The 24,650-nt window shown below is 47.4% G+C and overlaps 1 protein-coding gene across 2 annotated transcripts in view; it reads right to left on the reverse strand.

Moving 5' to 3' along the window:
- PTK6 (protein tyrosine kinase 6) overlaps positions 1 to 24,163 on the reverse strand; it is a 30,174-nt gene extending 6,011 nt beyond the window's left edge. The window contains exons 1-5 of one of the 2 annotated variants that reach the window (XM_075571509.1): positions 23,357 to 24,162; positions 21,340 to 21,461; positions 11,055 to 11,218; positions 2,808 to 2,979; positions 79 to 237 (exon numbers count right to left, since the gene is read on the reverse strand). In XM_075571509.1, coding sequence (XP_075427624.1) covers positions 79 to 237; positions 2,808 to 2,979; positions 11,055 to 11,218; positions 21,340 to 21,461; positions 23,357 to 23,589 — 850 coding nt within the window. In that variant the 5' untranslated portion in view covers positions 23,590 to 24,162. Of the gene's footprint in view, positions 1 to 78; positions 238 to 2,807; positions 2,980 to 11,054; positions 11,219 to 21,339; positions 21,462 to 23,356 lie in introns of both variants that reach the window. The other variant, XM_075571511.1, reaches the window with a different exon arrangement.
- Positions 24,164 to 24,650: the final 487 nt, after the last annotated feature.

Genomic DNA, 24,650 nt, shown 5'->3' on the forward strand with positions numbered 1-24,650 from the left:
CTCTGCACACCCGCAGCTCCCCGCTCTGCACACCCGCAGCTCCCCACTCTGCACACCCGCAGCTCCCCGCGCCCTCACCTTGCAGTAAGCTGAGCAGGTCTCCCTTGCACATGAGCTCCGTGATGATGAAATACGGATCTCCCACAGAGCACACGGCGTAGAGAGACAGCAGGTTCCTGTGGCGGATAGTTTTCAGGATGGTGGTCTCCTTCTTAAAGGTTTCCTGCCTGGTTACATCTGAACGAGGAATTGGAGGAACAAAGGAACAGTGACCCTGGGCTCCAAAATCCCCTCCAAGGTCAAACACAGAGATAAACCAAAGTGTTACTTATACCGAGAGGGGCTGTAATGTGCATAGCATTGCCCCTTAACCACAGCTAGGGGTGCCAGGTGGCTTCTCCAAAAATACTGGACACAATAGTGAAAGGTGAGACACACATACACACCTCTCACCTCTGTCTCTTCGCTCCATGATGTTTCCTCTTCTCCTACTCCCCCCCCCCCATGACACCTCCTCCTGATTACCCAGCAGCAGCCAATCAGGATGGAGGAAGCTACTCGGTCCCCTAGTAATAGTCCTGCTCTCCCCCTGCTCGAGGAAATCCCACAGCCCCCCAAGCCGGTCAGGTCACTATGTCCAGAGAGGTAATACCGGTATACACGTACATGTCCAGTATTACCTCTCGTTTGTTACCCTAACCACACCGCCGCTAGAGACCTGAACAGCACTGCTCCCCAAATGATCCACTGCTAGAAAACAGCGTTGCACTATAACTCACGTACTCAAAAATTCTGCAGAGCATTACGCCTTTACTTACCCCTGCTTAAGAACTACTGAGTATTTCTGCAATGTGTTGCAGGCCTTTGAAAGAGTTAAACAGCATATGCAGAGCATTCCTTACCTTGAAAATATCAAATATTATATCAAATATATATCTACTATTTGCATATGATACAACTCCCACAGTGTTGTTTGTGCAGGTGCTGCCATCTTGTGGCAAATGCTTTAAATGCACCATTTAAGAGTCTTGCAAAATATATCTATATAGGTATGTCTATTGTATGTATTGTATTGTATGTCTTTATTTGTATAGCGCCATTAATGTACATAGCGCTTAACAGCAGTAATACACGTGGTAATCATATAAATAACAAATAATACAAATAACAGGTCATGGGAATAAGTGCTTCAGACATAAACGTAACATTTAGGAAGAGGAGCTCCGAGGAGCTTACAATCTAATTGGTATGTAGGAGAACGTACAGGAGGGCATTTTGGTAAGTGCTTCTGCAGGGGGCCAAGCTTTATGTATTATGTATCATGTATATATATATATATATATATATATATATATATGTATCTTGATTTATATAGCGCCATCCATGTACATAGCGCTTCACAGCAGCACTTGAGACAAAAGTAACTAAAGGAAAATGGAGTCCCTTCCCCGAAGAGCTTACAATCTAAGTGGTAATAAGGAAGAATGTACAGAGACAGGAGGAAGGTGTTCTGGTAAGTGTGTCTGCAAGGGGCCAAAGACGTTGTATGAGATATATAGTATCAGCCACGGAGCTACTCATATGCTTTGTTAAAGAGGTATGCTTTAAGATGGGTCTTAAAGGTGGAGAGAGAGGGTACCAGTCGGATACTGGAGTTTAATTTTTCTCCCCCATTAAATATTTAAAGCACATTTCCGAAACGTTCTGATTCTGGTTCATTACTATCTCCAACATACCAGAATATTTTGTACACCATGGTAGTGGCATGAACAAAGAATTATTTTTAACCAAAAGTCTTGATGGTATATGAACTACTGACAACAGTATATTTGTCCATCAACTTGAATGTACATTCTCCTGTATATATATATATATACTGTAACTACTCTACAGGAACTGAAGCTACGGAGCAACGAGACCCAAGACGGATGAGCTGACAGGGGTAAGCTGACTGCCCTGAGTCCCGACTTCCATAGCAGTCCCCTCCATGCTCCGCTTTGTGTTCCCCTACAGCTAAGCACACCATAGGTGTTGTATCTATCCAGCGGCTTGCCTGAGCGCATGACAGTGCTACACTCCCATATACTGTAACTAGTTTATGTGGCTGTCTGTGTATTCACTACCATGCTGTATTTTCAACTGACTTAAAGCAGCAGTCCAAGCTGCCATTTTCTTTTAAATATTATTTTCCCTTTAATATGTGCATCAATACAATCCCCACAATGATAAGTAATTAGCTAAGTTGCCGATCGATCCGTTCTCCTGTGATTGATTGGCGAAGGTTCGACTCGGGGGGGTTCACTAAATGGCTGTCAGTGAAGCAGAACAGGACCCAAGATGCAAAGTTCTGTTGGGAAGATCATGTGACAAGGCAATCACTAGATACAATTGGCGCGCTGCTAGAGAGAGGGTAGGGTTCAAAAAGGGGTGTGCCAGAGCCTGTTTCAGAAGAGGAAGGGGATGTGACTTTGTAAATGGTTGCTATAGAAACAAAAAATGCTTGTTACATTATAATACATTACAAATGTAATTCAGAGTGCTTTTTTTTATGCTACAAGTATTTTCTCATAGTACAGACCTGATTTATTAAAAAACACACATGTAGGATATTGCTTGGTCTGCAGCGTTAATGTCCATCATGTTTTCACTGGTTCATTACCAGGAAGTATTATAATTTGTTAGAAATTGGTAACACAGCACTGACCCTCAGCCCTGCGCATTCCTCCAGTTTCAGGTCCCTTCTCATTCCTTCCTCATTGGATCACCCTGCTATTAACCCCTTCTCTCCCGTCACATCGCAGCCTCACCTCGTTGTATGGTTTTTACGGCCACCTGCACCCGGAATCGTCCCGTCCAGAATCCCTCATACACCTCTCCAAAGTTCCCTTCTCCCAGTTTCTTGACCAGGGTGAACTCCTCTCTGGGCCTCTCCCACTCGTCCAGGTGCAGGGGTCGCAGGTCACATATTGTCGGCTTATGCTGACCCATAAAAACAAACGTGTGTTCTGTTACCTTCTAGTACCACTGCAATTACCCCTCTCGGTCCAGAGGGCGGCAAAGCATTGCTCCAATAACATCTTCCGATCTCAAATTCGACAGAGCATTGCTCTATTACCCTCTTCCTGCCTGTAACCTGCAGAACATCTCACTATTACCCTCTTCCTGCCTGTAGCCCTGCAGAACATTACACTATTACCCTCTTCCTGCCTGTAGCCTGCAGAACATCACACTATTACCCTCTTCCTGCCTGTAGCCTGCAGAACATCACACTATTACCCTCTTACTGCCTGTAGCCTGCAGAACATCACACTATTACCCTCTTCCTGCCTGTAGCCTGCAGAACATCACACTATTACCCTCTTACTGCCTGTAGCCTGCAGAACATCACACTATTACCCTCTTCCTGCCTGTAGCCCTGCAGAACATCTCACTATTACCCTCTTCCTGCCTGTAGCCCTGCAGAACATCACACTATTACCCTCTTCCTGCCTGTAGCCCTGCAGAACATCACTCCATTACCCTCTTCCTGCCTGTAGCCTGCAGAACATCACTCTATTACCTTCTTCCTGCCTGTAGCCCTGCAGAACATCTCACTATTACCCTCTTCCTGCCTGTAGCCCTGCAGAACATCACACTATTACCCTCTTCCTGTCTGTAGCCCTGCAGAACATCACACTATTACCCTCTTCCTGCCTGTAGCCCTGCAGAACATCTCACTATTACCCTCTTCCTGCCTGTAGCCCTGCAGAACATCACACTATTACCCTCTTCCTGCCTGTAGCCTGCAGAACATCACACTATTACCCTCTTCCTGCCTGTAGCCTGCAGAACATCTCACTATTACCCTCTTCCTGCCTGTAGCCTGCAGAACATCACACTATTACCCTCTTCCTGTCTGTAGCCTGCAGAACATCACACTATTACCCTCTTCCTGTCTGTAGCCCTGCAGAACATCTCACTATTACCCTCTTCCTGCCTGTAGCCCTGCAGAACATCACACTATTACCCTCTTACTGCCTGTAGCCTGCAGAACATCACACTATTACCCTCTTCCTGCCTGTAGCCTGCAGAACATCTCACTATTACCCTCTTCCTGCCTGTAGCCCTGCAGAACATCACACTATTACCCTCTTCCTGTCTGTAGCCTGCAGAACATCACAATATTACCCTCTTCCTGCCTGTAGCCTGCAGAACATCACACTATTACCCTCTTCCTGCCTGTAGTCTGCAGAACATCACACTATTACCCTCTTCCTGCCTGTAGCCTGCAGAACATCACACTATTACCCTCTTCCTGCCTGTAGTCTGCAGAACATCACACTATTACCCTCTTCCTGCCTGTAGCCCTGCAGAACATCACTCTATTACCTTCTTCCTGCCTGTAGCCTGCAGAACATCACACTATTACCCTCTTCCTGCCTGTAGCCCTGCAGAACATCACTCTATTACCCTCTTACTGCCTGTAGCCTGCAGAACATCACACTATTACCCTCTTCCTGCCTGTAGCCTGCAGAACATCTCACTATTACCCTCTTCCTGCCTGTAGCCTGCAGAACATCACACTATTACCCTCTTCCTGTCTGTAGCCTGCAGAACATCACACTATTACCCTCTTCCTGCCTGTAGCCTGCAGAACATCACACTATTACCCTCTTCCTGCCTGTAGTCTGCAGAACATCACACTATTACCCTCTTCCTGCCTGTAGCCTGCAGAACATCACACTATTACCCTCTTCCTGCCTGTAGTCTGCAGAACATCACACTATTACCCTCTTCCTGCCTGTAGCCCTGCAGAACATCACACTATTACCCTCTTACTGCCTGTAGCCTGCAGAACATCACACTATTACCCTCTTCCTGCCTGTAGCCTGCAGAACATCTCACTATTACCCTCTTCCTGCCTGTAGCCTGCAGAACATCACACTATTACCCTCTTCCTGTCTGTAGCCTGCAGAACATCACACTATTACCCTCTTCCTGCCTGTAGCCTGCAGAACATCACACTATTACCCTCTTCCTGCCTGTAGCCTGCAGAACATCTCACTATTACCCTCTTCCTGCCTGTAGCCTGCAGAACATCACACTATTACCCTCTTCCTGCCTGTAGCCTGCAGAACATCTCACTATTACCCTCTTCCTGCCTGTAGCCTGCAGAACATCACACTATTACCCTCTTCCTGTCTGTAGCCCTGCAGAACATCACACTATTACCCTCTTCCTGCCTGTAGCCCTGCAGAACATCTCACTATTACCCTCTTCCTGCCTGTAGCCCTGCAGAACATCACACTATTACCCTCTTCCTGCCTGTAGCCTGCAGAACATCACACTATTACCCTCTTCCTGCCTGTAGCCTGCAGAACATCTCACTATTACCCTCTTCCTGCCTGTAGCCTGCAGAACATCACACTATTACCCTCTTCCTGTCTGTAGCCTGCAGAACATCACACTATTACCCTCTTCCTGCCTGTAGTCTGCAGAACATCACACTATTACCCTCTTCCTGCCTGTAGCCCTGCAGAACATCACACTATTACCCTCTTCCTGCCTGTAGTCTGCAGAACATCACACTATTACCCTCTTCCTGCCTGTAGCCCTGCAGAACATCACACTATTACCCTCTTCCTGCCTGTAGCCTGCAGAACATCGCACTATTACCCTCTTCCTGTCTGTAGCCCTGCAGAACATCACACTATTACCCTCTTCCTGTCTGTAGCCCTGCAGAACATCGCACTATTACCCTCTTCCTGCCTGTAGCCTGCAGAACATCGCACTATTACCCTCTTCCTGCCTGTAGCCTGCAGAACATCACACTATTACCCTCTTCCTGCCTGTAGCCTGCAGAACATCACACTATTACCCTCTTCCTGTCTGTAGCCCTGCAGAACATCACACTATTACCCTCTTCCTGTCTGTAGCCCTGCAGAACATCACACTATTACCCTCTTCCTGTCTGTAGCCCTGCAGAACATCACACTATTACCCTCTTCCTGTCTGTAGCCCTGCAGAACATCACACTATTACCCTCTTCCTGTCTGTAGCCCTGCAGAACATCACACTATTACCCTCTTCCTGTCTGTAGCCCTGCAGAACATCACACTATTACCCTCTTCCTGTCTGTAGCCCTGCAGAACATCACACTATTACCCTCTTCCTGCCTGTAGCCCTGCAGAACATCACACTATTACCCTCTTCCTGTCTGTAGCCCTGCAGAACATCTCACTATTACCCTCTTCCTGTCTGTAGCCTGCAGAACATCACACTATTACCCTCTTCCTGTCTGTAGCCCTGCAGAACATCGCACTATTACCCTCTTCCTGCCTGTAGCCCTGCAGAACATCGCACTATTACCCTCTTCCTGTCTGTAGCCCTGCAGAACATCACACTATTACCCTCTTCCTGCCTGTAGCCTGCAGAACATCTCACTATTACCCTCTTCCTGCCTGTAGCCCTGCAGAACATCTCACTATTACCCTCTTCCTGTCTGTAGCCTGCAGAACATCACACTATTACCCTCTTCCTGCCTGTAGCCTGCAGAACATCACACTATTACCCTCTTCCTGCCTGTAGCCTGCAGAACATCACACTATTACCCTCTTCCTGCCTGTAGCCCTGCAGAACATCACACTATTACCCTCTTCCTGCCTGTAGCCTGCAGAACATCACACTATTACCCTCTTCCTGTCTGTAGCCTGCAGAACATCACACTATTACCCTCTTCCTGCCTGTAGCCCTGCAGAACATCTCACTATTACCCTCTTCCTGCCTGTAGCCCTGCAGAACATCTCACTATTACCCTCTTCCTGCCTGTAGCCTGCAGAACATCACACTATTACCCTCTTCCTGCCTGTAGCCTGCAGAACATCACACTATTACCCTCTTCCTGCCTGTAGCCTGCAGAACATCACTCTATTACCCTCTTCCTGCCTGTAGCCTGCAGAACATCACACTATTACCCTCTTCCTGTCTGTAGCCCTGCAGAACATCACACTATTACCCTCTTCCTGTCTGTAGCCCTGCAGAACATCACACTATTACCCTCTTCCTGTCTGTAGCCCTGCAGAACATCACACTATTACCCTCTTCCTGCCTGTAGCCTGCAGAACATCACACTATTACCCTCTTCCTGTCTGTAGCCTGCAGAACATCACACTATTACCCTCTTCCTGTCTGTAGCCTGCAGAACATCACTCTATTACCCTCTTCCTGCCTGTAGCCCTGCAGAACATCACACTATTACCCTCTTCCTGTCTGTAGCCCTGCAGAACATCTCACTATTACCCTCTTCCTGCCTGTAGCCTGCAGAACATCACACTATTACCCTCTTCCTGTCTGTAGCCCTGCAGAACATCACACTATTACCCTCTTCCTGTCTGTAGCCCTGCAGAACATCACACTATTACCCTCTTCCTGCCTGTAGCCCTGCAGAACATCACACTATTACCCTCTTCCTGTCTGTAGCCTGCAGAACATCTCACTATTACCCTCTTCCTGCCTGTAGCCCTGCAGAACATCACACTATTACCCTCTTCCTGTCTGTAGCCTGCAGAACATCACACTATTACCCTCTTCCTGCCTGTAGCCTGCAGAACATCACACTATTACCCTCTTCCTGTCTGTAGCCTGCAGAACATCACACTATTACCCTCTTCCTGTCTGTAGCCCTGCAGAACATCACACTATTACCCTCTTCCTGCCTGTAGCCTGCAGAACATCACACTATTACCCTCTTCCTGCCTGTAGCCTGCAGAACATCACACTATTACCCTCTTCCTGTCTGTAGCCTGCAGAACATCACACTATTACCCTCTTCCTGCCTGTAGCCCTGCAGAACATCACTCCATTACCCTCTTCCTGCCTGTAGCCCTGCAGAACATCTCACTATTACCCTCTTCCTGCCTGTAGCCCTGCAGAACATCACACTATTACCCTCTTCCTGTCTGTAGCCTGCAGAACATCACACTATTACCCTCTTCCTGCCTGTAGCCCTGCAGAACATCTCACTATTACCCTCTTCCTGCCTGTAGCCCTGCAGAACATCTCACTATTACCCTCTTCCTGCCTGTAGCCCTGCAGAACATCACACTATTACCCTCTTCCTGCCTGTAGCCTGCAGAACATCACACTATTACCCTCTTCCTGCCTGTAGCCTGCAGAACATCACACTATTACCCTCTTCCTGCCTGTAGCCCTGCAGAACATCACACTATTACCCTCTTCCTGTCTGTAGCCCTGCAGAACATCACACTATTACCCTCTTCCTGCCTGTAGCCTGCAGAACATCACACTATTACCCTCTTCCTGCCTGTAGCCCTGCAGAACATCACACTATTACCCTCTTCCTGTCTGTAGCCTGCAGAACATCACACTATTACCCTCTTCCTGCCTGTAGCCCTGCAGAACATCACACTATTACCCTCTTCCTGCCTGTAGCCCTGCAGAACATCACACTATTACCCTCTTCCTGTCTGTAGCCTGCAGAACATCTCACTATTACCCTCTTCCTGTCTGTAGCCTGCAGAACATCACACTATTACCCTCTTCCTGCCTGTAGCCCTGCAGAACATCGCACTATTACCCTCTTCCTGCCTGTAGCCCTGCAGAACATCACACTATTACCCTCTTCCTGCCTGTAGCCCTGCAGAACATCGCACTATTACCCTCTTCCTGCCTGTAGCCCTGCAGAACATCACACTATTACCCTCTTCCTGTCTGTAGCCTGCAGAACATCACACTATTACCCTCTTCCTGCCTGTAGCCCTGCAGAACATCACACTATTACCCTCTTCCTGCCTGTAGCCTGCAGAACATCACACTATTACCCTCTTCCTGCCTGTAGCCTGCAGAACATCTCACTATTACCCTCTTCCTGCCTGTAGCCCTGCAGAACATCACACTATTACCCTCTTCCTGCCTGTAGCCTGCAGAACATCACACTATTACCCTCTTCCTGCCTGTAGCCCTGCAGAACATCACACTATTACCCTCTTCCTGCCTGTAGCCCTGCAGAACATCACACTATTACCCTCTTCCTGCCTGTAGCCTGCAGAACATCACACTATTACCCTCTTCCTGCCTGTAGCCTGCAGAACATCACACTATTACCCTCTTCCTGCCTGTAGCCTGCAGAACATCACACTATTACCCTCTTCCTGCCTGTAGCCTGCAGAACATCACACTATTACCCTCTTCTTGCCTGTAGCCCCGCAGAACATCACACTATTACCCTCTTCCTGCCTGTAGCCTGCAGAACATCACACTATTACCCTCTTCCTGCCTGTAGCCCTGCAGAACATCACTATTACCCTCTTCCTGCCTGTAGCCCTGCAGAACATCACACTATTACCCTCTTCCTGTCTGTAGCCTGCAGAACATCACACTATTACCCTCTTCCTGCCTGTAGCCTGCAGAACATCACACTATTACCCTCTTCCTGCCTGTAGCCCTGCAGAACATCACTATTACCCTCTTCCTGCCTGTAGCCCTGCAGAACATCTCACTATTACCCTCTTCCTGCCTGTAGCCCTGCAGAACATCACACTATTACCCTCTTACTGCCTGTAGCCCTGCAGAACATTGTGTAACTCCTCGTTCGGATTACAAGAGTCTTAAGGGGTCAACAGTGTGGGCCCACACAGAGTAATGCCCCTTTCCCATCACCTAGGGCTGGGTGACTAGGCAGAATCCTAACCCACACCCTCCTCTGCTCAGTGATAGTTAGTACAGACCCCTGGTTATTACTTTTTGAGTTAGGGAATTGACCCAGTAGATAAGGTCTGTGTGTCAATGCAACAAAGAGTACAGGTTCCTACAGGGGGAGACCTGGGGCAGCCCCTATGGGACTCCAAGAGATATCAGCATCCGAGAGCATACTGTACAGACATGGATCCTGAGTTAAGGAGGTGTAGTCGGTGGCTAATGGATACCCCTGTTGCCTCAGCACCAGAGTGCTATAGAGAAGGTTAGCAGGCCAGTGAAGTGGGATGGCGATCCCTGGAATATATTAATGAGGGTAGCCCAAGAGGAACTCAAGGAAGTCCCAGAGGCACGGACCCAATATGGAGGGAGTACATCACAAAAGGTGAACCCAGTAACAAGTAGCAGTAGCTTGCTAGTGGCATTAAGTGACAGACTACTCTAGGGAAGCAACAGTTGGAACAAACCCATTGAAGGTTATACTACTTTGTGTATAGACTGTACATAATACCACACGCCTCCCTTTAGTAGTGTGCTGCTGGTAAAAGGGTTGGCCTTACATAGATGGAAAACAAAAGAACAGACCCCGCGCTCCTAACAATTGGGGATAAAATATACTAGTGACCTGTTTACATTTAGAACCTAAGTCTGTGTAACAAAGGATTAATTTGGTTGCATCTTTTGACCAAAACATGATCTGTGCAAGTTTTAATATTTCACACTAGGGTATTTGTGCACTCACAGTTCACCTTTATTATAAGGGAACGCTGATACCGGCTTTGGCCAGCTTTTAATTGCACTAAATCACAAAGGCACAGGCTTCATTTATTTAACCCTTTCAGGGCATTTTCACATATCTCACACAGTTTTGTTCATAGGACATTAAGGAATTACATATATTCAGAGTAGGTACCTGCTAAACGGAGTCTACCTGTGGTTGCAAAAGATGCCACCAAATGACTCCTTTGTCACACAGACTTAGGTTCTAAATGAAAACAGGTCACTAGTATATTCTAGCCCCAATTGGCAGGAGCGCGGGATCTGTTCTGTTGGTTTCCGACGTTGTTGCTTGCCAACGCCCAGCCGACATGAATCCAGGACCCTGATAAAGCTCGCCACGAATGAGCACTGCCATGTACATAGACTAAACTCCTAAAGAGCCGGGCAAGAAAGGTTACATTTGCTACATTACCCTCTTCCTGTAGCCCCTGCAGAGCATCACTCCATTACCCTCTTCCTGTAGCCCCTGCAGAGCATCGCGTCATTACCCTCTTCCTGCCCTGTAGACCATTACTGCTTCACCCTCAGAGTTACTTCCTAATCCCATTGATACCTGGCCGGGTAGGGTTGTCCCCTCTCACCTTGATGCACGGAGTGGTGAGGGTCAGTCCTGCTGATACTGGCATCCCCTTGTAGTATTCAATGAGCTGCTGCAGTTCAGAGAACGCAGAGATGCTGCTCAGGTAAAACTCTCCACGGCTGTTCTGTAGGATCTTGAAGTGTTTCACGGAGTCCTGATTGCACACTGAGAAAGACGAGAGGACAGAACCGGCGTTATACCTCCAATTATTAAAGGTGCAATCCCACATGGTTTGCAAAATGTTGTGCAACCCTCCCTGCCCGGCTTCTAGGGAGATTACATCGGGGTGTATTATATGGCTACTCCACGTGGATTACCGTGACTCAGGGGCGGGATTCAGGCGGCTGGGCAATGGGGCAGCAAGGTGGTAGAATAACGGGCGCCAGGAGCTTTTGCAGTACGACTGTCATTTATTCGAGTCCCCATGGACAGGGGCCGCTCATACACGTACTGACAACGTTGTATTGGATTTTCTCGCTATGCACCATCCCGACTCTTGCGTTCTGCTCAAATAAATCTTCTCTCTACCCCCTTTGTATCTAAAGCCCTCTCCCGCCTTAAACCTTTTTCGCTGACTGCCCCGCACCTCTGGAATGCCCTTCCCCTCAATACCCGACTAGCACCTTTTCTATCCTCCTTTAAGACACACCTTAAGACACTCTTGCTTAAAGAAGCATATGAGTCGCACCGTGGCTGATACTATACACATGATACATAAAGCTTGGCCCCCTGCAGACGCACTTACCAAAGTGCCCTCCTACTGTCTTTGTACGTTCTTGCTACCTACCAATTAGATTGTAAGCTCCTCTGAGCAGGGACTCCTCTTCCTAAATGTTATGTTTATGTCTCAAGCACTTATTCCCATGATGTGTTACTTGGGTTATTTGTTATTTATATGATTGTCACGTGTATTACTGCTGTGAAGCGCTATGTACATTATTGGCGCTATATAAATAAAGACATACAATACAATTTTACAATAGACATACATGAATACCATTTTTCCATCAGTGCCACTCTTACACTCAAATGAAGCTACATTAACTTAGTTGCTCTGAGTAAGTGTGTCCTTTTAATGTTTTATTTATTTATTTCTAGCCAGAGGAAATCAAACCCTCTGAAGTCTCAGCTCATCATGTGTAACCAACTAAATGTAAAATATTATTTAAAATACTTACAGGTGTTACATTTGAGTACAAAATGCATCAAACTTTGGTTCTAGGAGGGACTGAACCCTTAAACATGTCACTGTCATTAGTACTGTACACGTTGGTCTTAGGAGGGACTGACCCCTTAAAGTGCACCTGGTGTAATCTCCAACAGTCAGCTGAGTAGTAAGATGTCAGCGCTGACCTCTGCACCCTGTGATAGCTGATTGATTTAGTTTGGTTCACAATGTATCTTACTACCGAGACATGAGGAGTGCACCTGAATATATACACTATACATTTATATGTATAATCATCGTCATCTTCAGCCCCTGTAGATCCACTGCTGGAGGAAGCCTCCCCAAGAATATTCCAGGTACCGCGGTTGCATGCCTTTCTCCACAGTGCTCCAACACATTTTCTGATTTCATCCTCTCATCTTACTTTTGGTCTTCATCTTGGTCTTTTAATCTCTCTTGGAATCCAGTAGAATACCATCTTTGTTCAACGATGGTCATTTCTTGTTGCGATGTGTCCAGCCCACGGCCATTTTCATTTCTTCCCTTATGTGATGTCACAGACTTTTGTTTGGTTCCAAACCCATTTATTACTTTCCTGTCTCTTTGGGTAATACCCAGCATTAATTTGTCCATACTTTTTTGTGTTGTCTTTGTCTTTGTGTTGTCTGAAGCTTCTAAATTATCTTTGCATTTAGAGTCTAAGTTTCATATTCCTATGTGAGCATGGGCATAAAATACTGGTCAAAAACTTTCTTCTTGAGGCACCATTGAAGGTTCCCTTGAAATATTTTCTTAATTCTCCTATTGATTTCAATAAAAAGGTTCCAATCCGGAGGCGCATGCGCGATGGCAGAGAGTATGGATGCATGATTCCAGTGCTCCATGCCCCGCTCATAATATAAAGAAATAAAATACCTTTACTCCATACTGAACTGCTAGAATTTAACTACTATAACTCTACTAAACTACCAGGATGTCAAAACGGGCAGCCAAACTGCCGAAATCAAAGGGGCTCCCGCTATATTTTAACAGCACAAGGAGCAGCGCGGCGGAGGCCATAATGGCGCCGAATTCAAATCAGGGCTCTGATTCGGAACGGGAGGGAGAGAAGGAGGACGGCGAGAACGCTGAAGACAGGCCAGTTAGGCTGGGCGATTTCAATCGTTTATATACCGACCTCAAACCCCTCTTGCAAGCAGAAATTAAAGAGCAGGGGAGGGAAATCAGTAGCCTGGGAGAGCGCACAGGTCGAGTTGAGACCCAACTGGACATTGTTACCACCGCAACCAAACGCAATGCAAAAAAAACAACAGAGATGCAGATCCAAATTAATGACCTGAAAGAGAAGCAGGAAGACGCAGAAAATCGGGAGCGTCGCAATAATATAAGGATACGGGGGGTCCCTGAAGAAGTGGGGGATTGCGAGGAATTCGTCCTGAGATGGATGGGGGAATTGCTGCCGGATACCCCCAGGGAAAGACTGGAGATGGATCGCTGCCATAGAGCCCTGAGAACGAGGCCGACACAGTCAGATCAACCGCGGGATATCATAGCGCGGCTGCACTTTTACAAGACTAGGGAGGCCATCCTCCAAAAGACCCGCGCTACCCCTACAATAGAATTCGAAGGAGCAAAATTGCTCATCTTCCAGGACTTATCCCCCCTAACCTTGCTGCGACGCAGGGCCCTGCTCCCAATCACAAAAGTGCTGAGGGACAACAACGTCCGATACCGTTGGACTTTCCCTTTTGGATTGTCCACCAGCAAAAATGGACGGGCCTTTCACATGAAGGAGATTGGGGAGGGAGAGGTGTTCCTCCAGAAATTAGGCCTCAAGGGGACCCCGCCAGCGCCGGTGGAAGAAGAGGAGATCCCGGGCCCCAGCTGGGCAACAGCGGGACAAGCGCCCCGGTCTCCACGGAATAAAAGATGAGGTGCAACAAGGCAAAGTCTCTCTAAATAATCCTCAGTGTTTGGGTATTAAGTTTCCCAGTTATCAGTTTTAAGTTCCCTGTTATACCGCTACGGACTTAAGCCCGCTTACATTTCAGCAAGATCGAGCTTGATTTAAGGTTCCCGCTGGAGGGGCAAAAATCCTCGTTTTCCCACCTGTAAAAGACGCTGTACTCACCTGGACGAGGGAAACAGGAGGTCCAAAGATGGAGGCAACCACGAGGTGAGAGAAAAACCCAGCTTGGAACGCAGGAGCAGGAAACCACCATCAACCTGGAGGAGAGCGCGAACACAGCCGTCCTGGACTAACGACGCTCCCAAAATGGCGGAGGCCGGATGTCCGGGCGCCAGTAGAGGAAGTGCGTGGGCGGCCATCTTGGAGGAGGCAGAAAGACCCTAAGGACGTCAGGAGGCGGCGACGAGCGTCACGCGGGCGACCCGGCCTGGCGGGATTTTCAATTTTCGCCGGTCCCAAGCGCCGCAACTGCAGGGGCAGCAGCAGTTGCAAGCGACACACCGCCGGAGCGAAGAAGGCCCAGTGGACATACCCCGGGAGGGTATCCAAGGGTGGAAGGCCTAAGAGGGGGGGGAAAGGAGTCCCACACAGGGCTATAAGGGAGGGAAGTTAAGATCAGCGGCGGAAGGCAGGATAGAATAAGGGTAAAGTAGGTGCAGCATATAAGAAGGCAGATATAGCCTGGGGGAGGCAGAGAGGGTGGAAGAGGTAAGAGAGTAAGCGGGGTGGGGCAAGAGGAAGGCAGAAGGGAAGTGATGGAAATAGGAAGGAGACAGATGGAAGAAGCAAGTGGAGTAGCAGAAGAGAGGAGGGACGGGAGGGAGGATGGTAAGAACAAGTGGTTATACCAGAGGGAAGAAGGGAGAGGAAGTATTTAGAGGGCAATAGCAAGTAAATGAGGCCGGGGTAGGTTATGAAAAGGATTAGAGGGGAATGAGACACAGGGAAATGGAAAAGGTCAGAAGAGAGCTCGTCAGGGAAGGGAGTCCGAAGAGAAACTAGAAGGGAGAGATAGTACACCAAAGAACGTTCTCTAAGAGAGGTGGAAGATAAAGAGGCCACCCGTCCAGTTATGGAAATAAAGGGCAAGGACGCAAGCGGTAGCACTTAATACTGGGGTTAGCGATAAACCCAGGAGTAATAAGTTATAAGTTATATAGGTATTGTGCAAGTTTTTGGTTTTGGAGCGGGGCGGGAGCTGAGGGATCCGCATGGGCCAGGGGCTGGGAAGGGGTTATCCCAGCGAAGTCCTTTGGGAGGGAGGGGGTTCACGAAGTGAGATAACATCGGAGAGGGCCCAGTGGCAGGTGCCCAGCCCCCAAAGGCAATGGAATCTGAGCCAAGGTGGCAGGGCCACAGCTCGGAGGACACTAATTGTTTTTTGTTCTATGTGTGTCTTTCCCCATGTTTCCCTATTGTTTCCCCCCAACCCACAGGACCCACCATCCAAAGATCAGCGTGAGTGCTACAGGTCGGAGACGGCTCTTCCTCAGTCTCGGTTCCTGGCGAAACACACACCTCCACCGCCCCCTGCTGCAGGTCCAGTCCAAGTCAAGGATGAGTAACGATTTGATCTTTATTTCCCATAATGTCAAGGGATTCAACAACCCAATAAAGCGCAGAATTGCCTTCAGGGACTATGTTCGCAAAAAAGCGGATATAGTGTTTGTTCAGGAGACACACTTCTCCAAGTCGAATCACCCCAACTACCTGGACAGGCACTATAGGACAATGTTTATGTCCTCTGCGAAAGTTAAGAAAAGAGGAGTGGCAATACTAATCCACCGCAGAGTGCCCTTCCAGGTAGTTAAAACATAAAAAGATTTGGATGGACGCTATGTTATCGTTACGGGCACAATTAACAACCAAGAGGTCACTTTAAGCTCAATCTATGCCCCCTGCGAACAGACACCGCAATTCTTCACATCATTTTTTGATAAACTACACAAGGTGGCAATAGGTTGTATATTCCTGGCAGGAGACATGAACCGCACCCTAGACCCAGACTTGGACAGATGCACGGGGACTAACTTACCACAGAAACAAGACGTACTAACTATACATCAAGGGCTCCGTGATTGCCAGTTAATTGACATTTGGAGGGAACATCACCCCTCGGAAAGGGCATACACTTTCTACTCACACCCCCATAACAGATACAGTAGGATAGATTACTTCCTGGTCTCTAACAAAGCGGTCTCCATGGTCTCCCATTCTGGGATCCATGATATTTCATGGTCGGACCACGCACCAATTGAGCTGCGATGTGCTCTGCGGCTGCTGGACAGACTGGGGGCGAACTGGAAATTAAACGAGCTGCTGTTAAAAAATCCAACATCGGAGCGGGCGATAGGAGATAAAATTAAGGAATATTTCGAAATCAATACAGGGAGCATATCTTCCCACTCTACTCTTTGGGAGGCCCATAAGGCGACCATGAGGGGACTTCTAATGAATTTAGCAGCACAATCCAAAAGAGCTAAGGAGTCCCAGATAAAAGATTTGCGAGAGAGACTAGCACACCTTTCCGCACTTCATAGTCTCAATAAACAGGGCGCTACCCTAAAGGAACTCTCTGACATTAAAACTAGACTCAATTTGTTGCTAAACTCCAGAGCCGAGAGGGAGTTGGCATGGTCCAAGCGTAAGTTCTACGACAAAGCCAACAAGCCAGATACCTTACTTGCCAATAAATTACGTAACAAACTCCCTAATTATAGTATCTCCTCAATCCGCACCAAGGGGGGGGACCTCACCTCCGACCCTAGAAGAATTGTCGCCGAATTTAAAAATTTCTATGAAGTTCTCTATGACGGAGATAAGGTCAGCCACACACAGAAAATAGGAGAAAAAACCCAGAAGTTCCTAAAAGAGGCACGCCTTCCCAAATTGAGCAGGGCAGAAAGGGAGGCATTACAGGTCGACTTTACATTTGAAGAATTATCAGAGGTTATAAAGGCCCTTAAACCAGCCAAAGCTCCGGGACCAGATGGTTTTTCAAATTTATATTACAAAAAAATCCTTAAAATACTAGCGCCACAGCTTCTAAAATTATTTAACGAAATTCTAGCAGGAGGCTCCTTTCCATCCCAGATGCTCCAGGCCTCAATCTCCCTGATCCACAAGCCAGGTAAGGACCCGGTGGACTGTAAGAGCTATCGGCCCATATCCCTGATTAATTCCGATGTGAAAATATTTTCTAAACTCATAGCTAACAGGGTGGGCATTGTCCTGCCAGGGCTAATCCACCCGGATCAGGTGGGATTTATTGGAGGAAGGCAGGCGGCAGACAACACAAGACGGATCATAGATTTGATCGATCTGGCCAATAAAAAGAATATCCCGTCTATGCTGTTGAGTCTGGATGCTGAGAAGGCCTTCGATAGGATCGATTGGTCCTATCTGAGGGCAGTACTAGGAGCATTCGGTTTCGAGGGACGCCTCCTAGAAGCCATCTTAGCCCTGTATAAAGGCCCCACAGCTAGGGTGCGCCACCAGGGCTTCCCATCGGAGCAATTTAACATCTGTAGCGGGACGCGACAGGGGTGCCCCCTGTCCCCTCTGCTGTTTGCATTATGTATAGAACCCCTGGCGGCCCATATCCGCCTAAGCCCAGATATAACAGGGATAGACGTAGGGGACCAATCCCATAAAGTGGCATTTTACGCTGATGATGTGATCCTGACCCTATCAAGGCCGCTCACTTCCCTGCCCAATGTCTTTGAGATTCTGGGTGCGTTCAGCCTCATCTCCGGGTTCAAAATTAACCAGACAAAATCTGAAGCCCTAAATATTAGCCTCCCACGTCCAATGGAGAAACTAATCGAACTAAATTTCAATTTTAAATGGCAGGCCTCCTCTATCAAATACCTAGGTATCCAAATTACAAAGACATACGACTCATTATACAAAGCAAACTACCCCAAATTATTCCAAGCTCTAAGAGAGGATCTGCGAGTGTGGGCGGGGTTTGGAATTTCTTGGTTTGGACGAATTCATAGCATTAAGATGAATCTCCTGCCAAGGGTGCTTTACCTGTTCCAGGCCCTACCAATACCATTGGTGCGGGCAGACATCCTCGCCTTACAGTCAAAGATCATGAAATTCATATGGCACAAGAAGAGTCCACGAATTGCTAAGAGCATACTGACTAGACCCACGAGTAGAGGGGGACTGGCGGTACCTTGCTTGTTGGCATATTACAAAGCAGCAAGATTGGGTCAGATTGTCCAGTGGCACCTTGACCCGTCCCTGCGGAGATGGGTGGCGCTGGAGAAAACCTGCTGTGCTCCAGTTGAGTTGCAAAACTTAATTTGGCTGCCAAAACGATGCGATAACACAGCGGGGATGTTGTTACGGACCATGGTGAACTCTCTGGCGGTGTGGAGGAGTTCCAAATTCAAACATAAGTTAACGACTAAACACTCCTTAATGACCCCGCTCTTTGATAACCCAGATTTCGCCCCGGGGATGGCCGGAGAGCGGCACTTTAAAATTTGGATACAGTCGGGATATAAGCGGTTAATGAATCTGAAGGGGCCTCAGTATATTAAAACATTCGAACACGTCAAATCAGAAAAAGGCCTTCCAAACACTGAATTATTCCGCTACCTTCAGATAAGAGCATTCTATAACAAATTTCCAATTAGACCAGCTAGGACCAATTTTGAGCAGCTGTGTTCCAGAGCAACGGACACACGGGGACTTACCTCTAGATTATACCGGGAAGTGATCTGTCCAAGTGGACCTGACGCCGACAAACTGAACTACATGACTAAATGGGAGACAGACCTAGGGGAGACTTTAGAGGACAGAGACTGGGAGTGGATCTTACAGGCGGCGGCCAAAAGCTCCATCTGCTCAACGTTAAAAGAGAACGCATATAAAGTCATGATGCGCTGGTATCACACCCCATTACGCCTGTCTAAATTCGTCGGCGGGTATTCCCCGCTCTGCCCAAAAAAGTGCGGGGAATCAGCAGACCTAGTCCACATGCTGTGGTCCTGCCCGAAGATACTCCCGATTTGGGAGAGCATTAGAGCTTGGGCACAAAGTATCCTCGATTTAGAGGTTCCCCTGGACCCGTGGCTGTTCTTACTGGGCAGGCGGGCCCGGGGGCTGCCAAAATCGGCACACAAATTGGTGGCACATATGGCCACAGCCACTAGGTGCGAGATCGCAGCAGTGTGGATACAGCAAGATCCACCAGTCATCCCCAAAATCCGAAACAGATTATGGCAAGTTTGCCAGATGGAACAGTTGACTAGCTGGGTCAACGACTCTGGCCGAAATTTCTTAAAAGTGTGGGAGCCATGGCTTACCCAATCCGACATCCCCGGGGTAGATGCCAGCGCAATTTTGCAATAATAAGTACAAGTGCGTTCTCTGGTGACGGAGCGGAACATACTATAACATAGGCACGTAACAGGTAGGATCCCCTCGACTATTAAAACCAGAACCAAGAGGAGGAGTCGCCAGGTGTCTCAAAGAAGGGCGCAGCACGGACCAAAAGCAGACCTTCCACTACCGAAGAACACGGTGGCAGTCCATTCCCTCCCCACCTACCCCCCCTCCTTCTCCCTCCTTGTGGTTTTTTCCCTCTGTTGTCCAGTCTTTGGTCAGGTGAGTCAGGTTTGTCTAGTCCTGTGAGTGCATGTTGTAAGTCCCTTACTGCTTTTGAGTGATCTTACCCTTGATTGTGAGAGCGAAAAGGGTAAACCTCGGGGGGTTTCAAATTGTTTTATTATGGGATGTGGCATAGTGTACCTGTTGTGAAACCCAATAAAAATCTTGAAGTTGAAAAAAAAAAAGGTTCCAATCCATTGTTATTTGCCGGCAAAGGTAGACATAGTCATCAACTTCTTGTAGTTCTATTCCATTTATTTGAATCCTTGACAACTTGACACATATTTGGGCAAAACAACGGTGCCAATCTCTACTAGGAATTTACAGAATAGGCCAGAATCATCCTTAAACCCGACTGGGCTGAAGGAACGGCTCCGTGAGTAAAGGCTCTGTGAGTAAAGGCTCGGTGAGTAAAGGCTCGGGAGTAGAGGCTCAGTGAGTAAAGGCTCGGGAGTAGAGGTGTTGTGAGTAAAGGCTCGGTGAGTAAAGGCTCGGTGAGTAAAGGCTCGGTGAGTAAAGGCTCAGTGAGTAGAGGTGTTGTGAGTAAAGGCTCGGTGAGTAAAGGCTCAGTGAGTAAAGGCTCGGTGAGTAAAGGCTCAGTGAGTAAAGGCTCAGTGAGTAAAGGCTCAGTGAGTAAAGGCTCGGTGAGTAAAGGCTCGGTGAGTAAAGGCTCGGTGAGTAGAGGTGTTGTGAGTAAAGGCTCGGTGAGTAAAGGCTCTGTGAGTAAAGGCTTGATAAGTAAGGGCTCGGTGTGTAAAGGCTCAGTGAGTAAAGGCTCAGTGAGTAAAGGCTCAGTGAGTAAAGGCTCTGTGAGTAAAGGCTCTGTGAGTAACGGCTCAGTGAGTAAAGGCTCAGTGAGTAAAAGCTCGGTGAGTAGAGGTGTTGTGAGTAAAGGCTCAGTGAGTAAAGGCTCTGTGAGTAAAGGCTTGGTAAGTAAGGGCTCGGTGTGTAAAGGCTCAGTGAGTAAAGGCTCAGTAAGTAAAGGCTCAGTGAGTAAAGGCTCAGTGAGTAAAGGCTCAGTGAGTAAAGGCTCAGTGAGTAAAGGCTCAGTGAGTAAAGGCTCAGTGAGTAGAGGTGTTGTGAGTAAAGGCTCTGTGAGTAACGGCTCAGTGAGTAAAGGCTCTGTGAGTAGAGGTGTGAGTAAAGGCTCAGTGAGTAAAGGCTCACTGAGTAGAGGTGTTGTGAGTAAAGGCTCTGTGAGTAACGGCTCAGTGAGTAAAGGCTCGGTGAGTAGAGGTGTTGTGAGTAAAGGCTCGGTGAGTAAAGGCTCTGACTCTGAAAACAATGACACTGACTTTGATGCCCAGGAGCCTGGTTCAAACCAGTTTCTTGTGACCTTGGTCAACTCACTTTATCTCCTCTTCCTAATCTGGTCTGGAACTGTGTCTTTAAACTTCTATGACAGTGCGGTGTACTTCACGCTATATTGTAATTGTCAAGTACTTTTCTCGCAATGGGACTCAAAGCGTTATATGAAATATAGTTATTAATACTCTGCTTGGGGGAATCCAGCCTATGTCTTACCCGAGAGGGCGTATGGGAACCCCTGCTTTTCACTCACACGGATCAGGAAGGATCCGGTCTCATTCTCCTCTGTAACCAGGAGATCAACAGCTTCAGTGCGGGATAGCTCCCCGAAAAACCAACTGCAGAGATGGGGAACACAGGATGATGTCAGATCTTAATAATAAAGCATAGGACGTGCGGAGGAGCTTACAATCTCATTTCTCATTTCATTGCCCTTAACCACTTCAGAGACCAGCAACTCAAGCACAAGAATATGCTATCATGTTATTACATTCTTATACTGTATTACATTGTGCACAAGTGGGACTGCTGCCTCAGGTGAGACCTGGCACTCACCTCAGTCACACAGTGGCAAGAAGGGATTCATGGGCAGAAGAGCTAGCAATCTAGGCTGAAGAAAGCATTAGGAAATAGGGTGTAACCAACTACTATGTAACCCGGTGACAGGATGAACCTTTTCCTGTTATTTTACTTCCCCTCTTTCATCTTAAGCACGTAGGGAAAAGTCAGAAATGTTCATATCATGTTTTTTTGTGTGTGGAGTCTCATAAATATGGCTGCCAATGTGACTTTGCAAATAAAAGGTTAACAAATCACTGGCCCCTTGGAGTCCCTGGGTTTGTCCCTGCTCAGAGTATTTAGATGTCTCGGTAGGGTAATTACTGGCCAAGCAGACACTGTAAAGATGCACACAGTGTCCCGGACCTGGGAGCTTTCACTTTAATACACGGATAACGTTAAATCTGCAGCAATTACTGGAAAATAAAGGGGAAAGGCGTCCTGGGGAAAACAGAGATAAGAGACTCCAAAGTCTAGGAGACGGCCTGTAAAAGCTCTGAAATCTTTTAAAACTGGAGGTCCCACCTTCTTCCTGCAGAGTGGAGCCATCTGATTAAATCTCAGGTCATGTTCTAACCATGTATGTAATTTATAGTGGGCAAAAAAAAAGGGAAAAAACTCTGTACCCTGGAGCAAAACCGCAGCAAAGTGAGGGAATGTCATCAACGTATCCCAGTACTTGCTGCAGTTTTTGCCTGATGTGAATCAGCTCCTGATGTGTGAACAACCGGAGTTACGTGCCCCAAACATTATATTTGGGTTAATCAAATTCTTTCTCTGTTTTTTCCCCCTATTATTTGGATGGCATATCCCAGCAGCAGGTCTAAGGGGTGGAAACTTCTCAGTTTAACAATCTGTCCCAGATATAAGAAGCACAACAAATCAGCCCTGAGCCAAAGCTGGAGTGTTGTGACATAAGACACTTTTCTTTGGGTTGTGACAAACTGTACAGACACTTTTCTTTGGGTTGATAAGTATCCCATAACTTTCCAAAGTCTGCTTTTAATTAACCCATTCATCACCAGAGTGGCTTATTTCATACTATGTGATTTATGTAGCAGGACAAATGTTGATGTTAAATTTTATTATATTAGAGACATCATCATTTTGCACCTTATCCCAATACCCTGCACCTTATCACAATACCCTGCACCTTATCACAATACCCTGCACCTTATCCAAATATCCTGCATCTTATCCCAATACCCTGCACCTTATCACAATACCCTGCACCTTATCCCAATACCCTGCAACTTATCCCAATACCCTGCACCTTATCCCAATACCCTACACCTTATCATAATACCCTGCACCTTAACACAATACCCTGCACCTTATCACAATACCCTGCACCTTAGCACAATACCCTGCACATGTGTGCATCCGATTGAGTGTCAGTGAAGAGTGGTAAAGGGATGCAGATATTAACCTTTTAACTATCAATTTCTGCATCTCTGTCCATCATTATCTCAGTTTTCTTTGGGGAACAACCCTTGTTGCTGGGTCGGAAGGGAAGTGATCTTGATCAGATGTAAGAAAGGCAATTAACAATAATATATCATTAAAAAGACCATGTGTCTACCTAAACATTTCTATGCATTGATACGTAAACCCCAATATGACACATGCCCTTCAACATTGGGGGTGTTATATACACTGTTACTATGTTACTTACGGCTGCACTTCCACCGTCCCCTCCTCTGCCAGGTACTTATAAGGCACATATCCTTTTTCAGCTCCAATCCCACTCACATTCAGCTTCTTGGCCAACCACCAGTCTTCTGTCTTGTCCAGGATATGGAAAAACTCCCCAGCTTGAAAGCTCAATTGATCTGAGCCAGAGGCTTGGAAGTCCCATAGACTCACGTATCTCTCTGGTAACCTGTTCATCACCACGTATCCATTCATCCTGTTTCCAGGTGGGATTGTGGGGCTCTCAGTCTGCTCAGTACACCTGTTCCAGCAGCAAAGCACATACCACAGAGCTTCTTGCCCATCTAGCTCTACCAGTTCTGGTGTCAAGACATTGCTGTGCACTGGGATGGGTGTGGGAATCTAATGATGGGATTGACTAGATCACATGGATTCTGTGAACTCAGCCCGGGCTTCAACCCGCAGTGATTACTGCAGCACTTTAAACACTGCTGGGAAATCTGGCAGAACACTTCCTTATTAGTTTGATGATAGCAAATCCCAAGGGCACACCTCTTCGAGAACTAAAACAAGACTCTGTAGTGAGGGTGATTGTTACTGCACTCCTAACACAATGTGAGCTGCCACCTCCCAAGGTCTGCCCGTTCTCCTATCTGCTGTGAAAGCTTGGCCCCTATAAGATCCTTTGGATTGTTTTATATTTAGGGTAGCCTGGTGTTTATCCCAAGCATTTTTGTGTCCCCTTGCTTTATTAGCCTTTACCACCTCTGTTGGAAAACTATTCCATAACTCCACCACTCTTACCATAAATAAGTACTTCCTCACACTTACCTCTGAGCCTCCAGCATGAAGAAGTACTTCCTCACACCTACCTCTGAGCCTCCCACCCTTACCATGAAGAAGTTCTTCCTCACACTTACCTCTGAGCCTCCCACACACCAGCATGAAGTAGTACTTACTCACACTTACCTCTGAGCCTCTCACACACCAGCATGAAGTAGTACTTCCTCACACTTACCTCTGAGCCTCCCACACACCAGCATGAAGAAGTACTTACTCACACTTACCTCTGAGCCTCCCACACACCAGCATGAAGTAGTACTTCCTCACACTTACCTCTGAGCCGCCCACACACCAGCATGAAGTAGTACTTACTCACACTAACCTCTGAGCCTCCCACACACCAGCATGAAGTAGTACTTCCTCACACTTACCTCTGAGCCTCTCACACACCAGCATGAAGTAGTACTTACTCATACTTACCTCTGAGCCTCCCACACACCAGCATGAAGTAGTACTTACTCATACTTACCTCT

Source organism: Ascaphus truei, chromosome 15, assembly GCF_040206685.1.
Source record: "Ascaphus truei isolate aAscTru1 chromosome 15, aAscTru1.hap1, whole genome shotgun sequence".
NCBI lineage: Eukaryota > Metazoa > Chordata > Amphibia > Anura > Ascaphidae > Ascaphus > Ascaphus truei.